Consider the following 9643-nt stretch of genomic DNA (forward strand, 5'->3'; position numbering starts at 1 on the left):
AAATTTTTTGTTTGCCGCAAGGTGAGGATCCAGATTCTCCCACATATGAGATCAGTGAGTTACAAGACATATATTGACGTGGGCTCCACGGTCAGAGTACCAACTTACATCCCGGGCAAAATTTAGAAGAGGGTTTGCGCTGATTTTCTAGAGCATGACTAGAAGCACTCTCTCTCTCTCTCTCTCTCTCTCTCTCTCTCTCAAGACCCATCATATGACAGTAGAAGAAACAAAGATTCCAAATAACCAAGTAACATAAGCTAATAAAAAAAAAAACATAATAATACTAATTAAAGACTAACAAGTACAAATGCATCCAAAACCCTGAGAAGAGAAAAAACTTCTTACAGCATTACCAACAAATTCTCACCCTTGACACACTCTCTCTCTCTCTCTCAATAAGCCACACCCAAAAACCCTTCTCTACTAAAATTAATAAAATATCCACCATTATTATCTGCTATATTGAGCTAAAAATCTCAGCAAATCACAGCCCACAATCCTACCAAACAAATGAAAAGCCCACAACCACAATCCACCAATACTTCTACTCCAACACAACAGCTTTCTCTTCTTCTTCTCCATCTTTGGCTTCTTCCACTGGCTCCTCCAGTGCAGCCTCAATGGTTTCTTCGGAAGCAGCTGGTGCAGCTTCTTTTGCTACTGCTACTGTTTCTTCCACTGCTGCTGGTGCCGGAGTCACTTCTTCTTTCGCCTCCTCGACATCTACGTCTTTAGGTTCAATTTCCTTGTTCTCGATTTCCGCCACTTCAGCAGCGGGTTTCTCTTCCTCTACGGCCTTGGTTTCTACCTCTGGTTCTTCTTCAGTGGCGGCAGCTGCGGGATTTTCAGATTCTACCTCAGGTGTTGGAGCAGCTACCGCTTCTTCTTCTTCTACAGCTGGTGCAGCTACTTCTTCTACAGCTGGTGCAGCTGGAGAGATCTCCACCTTTGATTCTTCTACTTGGGTGGTTACCTCTGCAACTGAAGTTGGTACGACCTATACAAGAAAACCCTAGTTAGTGAAATGAAAAAATTGCAATACGATGCAATGTAAAAAAAGACAACTATGCCCATTACGTGGGTGTATATATGACACTACTTACGTGCCATGTATGTACTCAAATCCGGACTGTCCATATTGTGGGCCCCTTTGCAGATGTAGCATAGCCCAAAAATGTCATGGATCAGACTATTTCAATCATCTTATTCAGCTTGTTGAATTTAGACAGTTGATCACCTTCTTTTGAAACAGTCGATTTGATAACACCATCTGGACCGTTAGGATCCTTTGATCAGTGTGATTTTTACTCTATGGTCCATCTACAACTGACCACGACTTGAATGTGCAGATCGACCCCATGTATGACAAGGTGACGCAGCGATTTTCAGGAGTGAACTAGTTGATCTAGAGTAAGATGATGCAACTCCCCTGCGTTCGGCATGTGGACGGTTTACTCATCAATCAATCTGAACCATCCATTCGATCCAGATGATTCCTAGTGGAGCATAGGGACACTCTAGTCAATTTATTTGAACCATCTGCTCGGATCGAGCTCTATTTTTATTAGCCATCATGCCAAATAACACTGATCGGAAGTTCCTAGCCGCTAAGTGCTGGCCCAGCATCAGAATTTTCCTTTTTATTGGTTGATTGGAACATCTAAATCATCCCTTTGTTGGCTTACAAAACAAACGGTTATAATATTTAGATCATCAAAATGGACTATGAGGTGGCTGAGCCAAATGGACGTTCTCGATCAAACCATCCATTTGGCACGTGAGTTGCACCACAACATGGTGCAAGATACCCAAAACCGTCAATTTATTTGATATTTTAGTTACGCTCTGATCCAGACCGTTGAAGTAGTAGCATAATGATAGCAACGTATGAACCATGTCTCATATGATATGTCATACATTGGACGATTGTCATATCAATCATATCAATGCCATGGATAACTAGACATGGATCAATGGCTTCATTTCTACAAAAAAAAAAAAAAAACATTACTGGTTAAGCTAACTGAGCTCAGCTAGCTTAACCAGTCCGGGTCCGCCGAAACGATTCAACCCATGATAAGGTGGTCGCAAGTGTTTTTTTCTTTTTTGAAACGGATGTACATACACGTAGTTAAAATTATTAAGATAATAAAACACATTTTTTTTAAAAAATAACAAAAAATAACATAAGACACTCTGGTGCTTAGACCCAAAACTATAATTTTTTTTTTTTTAAAGGACACCATGTCGGGTAATCCCAACCGTCCATCCAGCATGAGCCCATCATGGATCGTCACTTTTCTTCAAAATATTCATCCATGGGTTGGTCTTAACCATTCAGCTGATGGACCTTTAAATGTCGATTGTTGTATCTTTCTATAATCATTCATTTCAAAGTCATTAATCGGACAGCTATGATCATCTAATTGAAGAGAGATCTTGGGATATGGCTCATCCATGAACGGTTCAGACTACTAATAGGGTTACAGATGGCCCGACAAGCCCATCGGGCTTTCATACATGGCATATAAACCCGAGTTACGGGTGATCCGTACAATGAATGGCCACAGTTCCAAAACCACATGGAAGACCAAGATCTTAGTAGCGTCACCTTCAACCCATCGATGGTTAATCATTAAAATCTGTGGTTACCATCTATTTGAAATCCACTTATCCGATGGCTAGAATCATCTCATCCGTATGATTTCTGGGATATGGTCCATCCATAGACATGCCTCCAGATGGATGGTCCAGATCTGCCCATCCACTCTTAAGACGTCTGCATCCAGAGGTTGATGGCAGGGGAGTGCCCATCCATATAGATCGTTACATACCCTAGAGGGACATATCATCAGATTCACTCGTCCGACGCAAAAGATCGGGCGTGTATTCGTCACCCAATACCAGACGTGCCAAGTTAGAGCGGTGGATCCAGATCGTCCAACCAAGTGGACCAACTCCATAGATGGCTCGAGGTCCAAAATCCCATGATCACAGACGATCCTATACATGGACACTAAGGCAACCATATCACGGCTAATATATCATTGATTTTAAATAATATATAGTTATGTTTAATACTAAATTAAATACATTTATATAATTGAGTATGATCCTCATTGAATCAGGACACTTGGAAAGCCCCAATGATCAATCCGAACCGTCCATCAGCTACAGCACGCATTTCAATGAACACCACGAAAACAAACAAACAAAAATTATATAAATTTGAAAACCTTAAAATCTTAACCATTCGATCAATATCCTATTCAATGGATGGTCAAGAGGTCTAATAAACAATCTGAACCATCTTTTGACAGGGGCTAAAATAATCACTTCCATTCGACAATCCTAACCATCCGATCCATGGCTTGGGAAACAGACGACTATAAAAGAGAAAACCAACATAAAGAACGATCAGCCGATTACGACCGTCAGATCTCCAAGGACCATCTCAAAACCATCATCTGATCCAATACATCAGAATCAACAAAGATAAGATATGTGTTTATTTGGTGACAAGATCAAGGCCGTCTAAACCATCTAAGATTGTACAACTATAAACATAAAATACAAAGAGAGAAGAGATGATCGAGGTGGGCCTCACCTCAACTGTAGCCATTGAATGGAAATAATGAAAGAAAAGATGGGCAGCAAAGGCAAGGCAATCAAAGGCAAAGGGCGAGAAGGAAATGGAATGAAAGAAATAGAGGGGAGAGACTGTATTTATATTGATAGTTTGGTGCGGCCTTTGAGAATCTGTCCAACGGAGGAACATTAATAATTGAAGGAAATATTATCGTATTCCATTTTAATTACATTTAAAAATATGTTAAAGCAGGCGGTATCATGGGCCACGACGTAATTATTAGATCCTCGAACATTAGACCCGAGTATGTTTACATTGTGCTCGAGTTTTTGACCATGTGCAAGTAGGACCCACGGCTGAGTCACGTGGACCATTCGTCTTTTGGGCACCAAAATGGGTGGACCATCAAACTAAAAACTCTTCCACGGGGAATCATTACTACTATTTTCGACCAAGATTGGGGAGCACTCGAGTACTACCGGACTGGCTGGTTGTGGGGTGTACATGATGTATTTACGTCATCTAAACCATTGATCAGATAGATCACCTTAAAAAATCTTCAAGCCCCAATTTTTAGCAGAATAACAAATTTGAGTCCGACACAACAGAGGTGACAATCTGGGAGGGAACGACCACCCTCGAATTTCTCGTAGGCGCATCTGAATCGTAAAATAGCCTTATTTTTGGGCTAACCCTTCATCTGGATGAAGGGTCTGAATGGCCTGGATTCTTTAAATACAAGACGGCACGCCCGTAATACTATCAACGATGGGAGTTCCCTCTCAACATGTTCCATGTTCTATGGCCCAACTGAGTTTCGGATCGGGTTGATTTTTTGCAGGTACGGTTTTATTAAGGTAACTCATACGATGGACGGTTGGATTCGGTGAAAAAGTCAATGGGCTCCACATTTGGCCCGTACCATCGTAACGTACGCCTAGAGCTCTCTCGTTTCCAATTTAGTTCTTGTAAATGGACGGCTGAGATTAGTGAATGTGGTTTGGATTGGTCCACCACGGTGGGGCACAAAAGGCCAACGGCTCAGATCATCGAACCGTGGGTTCACTTGTAAAATCCAACAACCCGTGTACAGTAAAGATGTCCTCGGGTCCAGATTCCTATAATTTATCCATGGTAACTTGTGTATTGTTTTTCCCTGCTCCTTCAAATTCCCATCATCACCATCCCGGCTTTTCCGAATCCCGGAGCCTATCACGTGCCACGTGTTGGATCCTGATTGGCTGCACCTGCCTAGGACGGGTTCGAACGGCTTTTCTAGCCTGGAAAGGAGCGCGTGGGTCCTGTCCAAAAGGCCGAAAGGTCGGAAGTGGCGGTGCTCATGTGGGGCCCACCATAGACTAAAGCAGATGTGGATCTTACGTGGCCCCATATTTTCTATGAAGGGTTGATCTCAGCCTCAGGCGCCGACGCTTTTGAAAGTTTGAGAGGGATTTGCAGGTTGCATGCAGCCGAGAAACATTGACCGTCCATACGCGTGCATATAATAACTTATACGTGTTTTCTAATTACACCAATCCGAACCATCAAAATAGTAGTATATACCGTAGATGTGGATAGATTTAAAAAATAGGATTGATTGAAGAACTGTGTCCTTCGATTAGTGGACATCTGTTTAATCAACCGTCCATTTGATGGCCCTGAAAATGATGCTTGAATCACTTTTGGATGTGAATTTGAGCAATCAACAATCCAAAAGCGGGCCCCACGATATAAGAAGTTAGGATTGAGATGCACGCGTGCCATCTATTCAATGGCTGTGTGCATGCATGCAAGTCATGGTACTTTTCGAACGGCACGGTGTGGCATGCTGGGCGGTTGGGGTGGGTCGCCCAGGTCAGTGCCCTGTCTAAATCGGCCATGTCACGTGGCCAGCCTGGGAGCCACATCATCTTCCTGGAAGTCGAGGACAGATCACTTCTAGGGATTATGTAAGATATTGATACTCGGGTTGAGTAGGATGGTTGATATGCAGGCACTCAAACACTGTCACCATGGCATCTTTAGAATGTATGCATCGTAAATTTGCTTCCTGAATCCTTACCATTGAATGGACATCTTTGTTGGGAAGCGGGGAAGGTGAGCCCCCAAGATTTGATGGTTTACACGAGTTTTGAAACCCTCACAAAGCAGAAGATAAATGCTCCAACGGCCCATTTATCTACTACTGGAGCAAATGGATCTATTCACACCTCTGATCCTACGGTATAAGTAGCCCCGGATTGTGATTTAAGGATTAGATCGTCCCAAGGACAAGCCAAAATGGACAAACTATCGTGCACACTATGTCTCTCTCCGTATACTCTCGATATTACTTATGATGTTATTTAACGAGAGAAAGTCTCATCCATTTTATAGGAAGGCATAAGAGTTTGGATGAGACCATATCATTCGAACTTATCCCTATCTTCTATCATAAATCAAATTCAAAGTTGAATTTGAAATATAACAGAATAGGAAAAAGCCAGAAGAAACATGAGACATACCCACTAGTGATTGCTCACCAGTGAGCCCCATTGGCCTAGGTCCAACATCTCCCACTCAATTACATTGTAGGATAGGCACCATCTGACTTGTCTAATAACAATCAAAGATCAAACATCGCGATCGAAAGAATCAGAGGCGTGAGACCAGCTGGATCACCATAATCTTCTCACAGGTGCTTAAGTACTAAATAACCACCTAACTAGTACTCAATAACCCAAGCTTTGCAATGCATGTCCTAGTCCGCATGACCACACTGAATGGATGGCCAACATACGCACTTATCCAAATGATGAATATACTTGCGATTGAGAATAGAAATAAACAACTTACAGCATATATATATATATATATATATATATATATATATATATATATATATATATATATATATATATCTCTATATATATATATATACTTTTTAAGAAAAATATTATTTACAAAAGTCTAATAAAAATAACTCGATATTGCCGACGGATAAGTCTTCAAGTACGGATTTATAGTTCTAAAAACTTGGTGTAGCTGTCACAGGATCTTCCCCACACAGATGTGTAATTTGGAATTAATTAAGCCGCTTTCCTAACGTAACTGAGTCTGGCCAATCAAGGACCTTTCGTCATAGTACATTAAAGTAGCGACACTCAATCTCATCCTCATATACACAAGAGGAGGGTAGCTAAGGACACAAAGAGTCACCTACGGGACTGGCTACTCGCACGTTACAATGATTAAATCGAATCAAAACAATCTATAAGTAAAAGGTCCTAGCACGTGGCTACAATCCACGTCGTAAAAGTAGACATTACTAGGTGAATGTCAGGTCTACAATACGCAGGTCATTCTATATGAAGTACAACTCATCTCATAACTTCATAACGTGGCTTTAAATTTAGATCATAGCAATAATCGCATGTAACGGAATGGTGCGATTATGCTATTCGACCTTATCAGTCTCATCTTCAATCTTTATAAGATTGTAGACGGATACGACTCACTCATATTCTCATCCTTTATTATTTAAAATAAAAAAAAGTTCATACCCCAATGTATAAACATGGCCCCGAATGTTCCTCTCTTGTACATTCAAGGTTGGTCAACCCGTGCGAGTGGGTAACCGGCCTGCCGACAAAGATAGAAATCCTACATGATCTCAAGGTAAATGCTGATGATCTAATTACCTAGTTCATATTAGTGTTCAATACTGAATAAATGGAATATATTATTCATTAATGAAAGATCGAATGTATTATAAAACAAGTACATCAGTCAAACTTTCCTCAATCTCATCTGCCTGACGTGAACCTGAAATAGATCTCTAGTTATAGGTTTCGTCATGGAATCAGCCATCATCTCCTTAGTAGGAATGTAACTGAGGGCGACCTTCTTATCTTTCACTTGATTACGGACGTAATGATACTTAATCTCAATGTGCTTAGACTTCTAGTGGTGTTTAAGGTCCTTTGTCAAGTCAATGACAAAAGTATTGTCTATCTTCAGCGATATAGGCTGACGAACACTCGGTACAACACCCAAACTCAATAGAAATCTGCGAAGCCATACACACTCCTGAACTGTAGCACAACATGCAATGTACTCGGCCTCTATAGATGAAAGAGCTGTGGATGTCTGTTTCTTACTCAACCATAAGATAACTCCTTCTCCGAGTAAGAATACATATCCTGAAGTAGACTTTTCCTCGTCGGCGTCATTACCCCAAGCAGCATCAGAATATCCTTTGAGCTTGAGGCTTGTGTCTTCATAACACAACATAAGGTCTTTTGTTCCTCTGAAATAGCGAAATATACGTTTGACGGCTTGCCAATGAGATTGTCCCGGGTTACTCTGATAACGGCTAACTATGCCAACTGCATATCTAATATCCGGTCTAGTGCAAAGCATAGCGTACATTAAGCTCCCTACTACGCTTGCATAAGGTACTGAGGACATAGCCAATTTCTCGGCCTCAGTTTGGGGACACGATTTCCTGTCTAGCTTGGTAGCTTTATCTATATGAGTTTCAACAGCTTTTGAATTTTTTTATCCTGAATTGCTCTAAGATCTTTTGTATATAGGTTGCTTGAGACAAACCTAAAAATTCCTTAGGAAGATACCTGATGATTTTTACTGCAAGAATAAAGTTTGCTTCACCGAGGTCTTTCATTTCAAAGTTCGAGAATAGCCAATCTTTAGTCAATATCAACATTGCATATTATTACTAGCTAACAGGATATCGTCTACATATAGAGATAGTATCAGAAAAGATATTCCAGACTGTTTCATGTATACATAATGATTTTCTTTACTCATCGTGAATCCAAAAGTAGTGATGGCCAAATGTAACCTTATATACCACTGTCTTGAAGATTGCTTCAGCCCAAGATAGATTTCAATAACTTGCAAACTTTCTTTGGATGCTTTTTGTCCACATAACCCATGGGCTGTTTCATATATATTTCTCCATCCAAGTCACCATTTAAGAATACGGTATTTACATCCATCTGATATAACTTTAAGTTTAAACTTGCAACAATGGATAAGATCATGCGAATTGAGGGGAACTTTTTAATAGGTGAAAAGGTCTCTTCATAATCAATGCCTTCTTGTTGTGTAAAACCTTTAGCAACTAATCGTGCTTTATACTTGTCCACTGTACCATCTGCCTTTCTTTTGATCTTTAGTACCTATTTATTACCTATCACTTTACGATTGGAAGGCAAATCAACAAGTTCTCAGACTTTATTTTTCTCCATGGAAGCGATCTCTTCGTCCATAGCATTCACACAATCTGCCAAGTTAGAAGATAATAATGCATCCTGATACAAATCAGATTTATCATCATTAACCGCGACGCAAGAGAATGTTTGCCTCTCAATATCGAAATATCTTCGGGGAATCAATCCTTTTTCGCTTCGACGTAACTTAGGAGCCTGCTGAGATGTCCTCCCACTGTCCTGACGAATTATAGGAGCATCATCATCTTGAAAAGCAGAAACTCTTACTCTCCTGATATACATTGGGTATTTCAAAAAGTTGTATTGGAACATTTTGCTTCATTCGGCTTGGGCATATATCTTCAACGAAGGTCACGTCCCGGGATTCTATCTCGATCCATCGTTCATGGTCCTTATAAACTATAACGTATCCCTTTAAATACATAGGATACCTAATGAACACGCATTCAATGGTTTTACTATCAAGTTTACCTCTATGCGGAGTAGGTAGCAAAACATATCTAAAGATCCCCAAGGGCGTAAGTTGGCTAGAGAAGGAGTCCTCCCAGACCACATCTCATATGGAGTCTTAGGAATGGATTTGGATGGGACTCTATTATGGACGTAGACGGCTGTTAACAGTGCGTCTCCTCAGAATGTGGTAAAGAGATTGGCTTGTGTCATCATCGATCTAACCATGTCTAATAGTGTCATATTCATTCTCTCTGCAACACCATTTTGTTGTGGAGTATAAGTCATTGTGTACTGCCGAACAATACCAACGTTTTCACAATATGATTTAAACGTTTCAGATGTATACTCGTCACCTCTATCAGAA

The 9643-nt window shown here is 40.6% G+C and overlaps 1 protein-coding gene across 1 annotated transcript; it reads right to left on the reverse strand.

Moving 5' to 3' along the window:
* Positions 1-266: 266 nt before the first annotated feature.
* LOC131239707 (uncharacterized) lies at positions 267-3721 on the reverse strand. Its single transcript, XM_058237542.1, has 2 exons — positions 3611-3721; positions 267-1000 (listed from the first exon to the last, which is right to left on the reverse strand). The coding sequence occupies exons 1-2, from the start codon at positions 3623-3625 to the stop codon at positions 548-550; spliced, it is 468 nt and encodes a 155-aa protein (XP_058093525.1). The 5' UTR covers positions 3626-3721; the 3' UTR covers positions 267-547.
* Positions 3722-9643: the final 5922 nt, after the last annotated feature.

The sequence above is a fragment of the Magnolia sinica genome, chromosome 3, assembly GCF_029962835.1.
Source record: "Magnolia sinica isolate HGM2019 chromosome 3, MsV1, whole genome shotgun sequence".
NCBI lineage: Eukaryota > Viridiplantae > Streptophyta > Magnoliopsida > Magnoliales > Magnoliaceae > Magnolia > Magnolia sinica.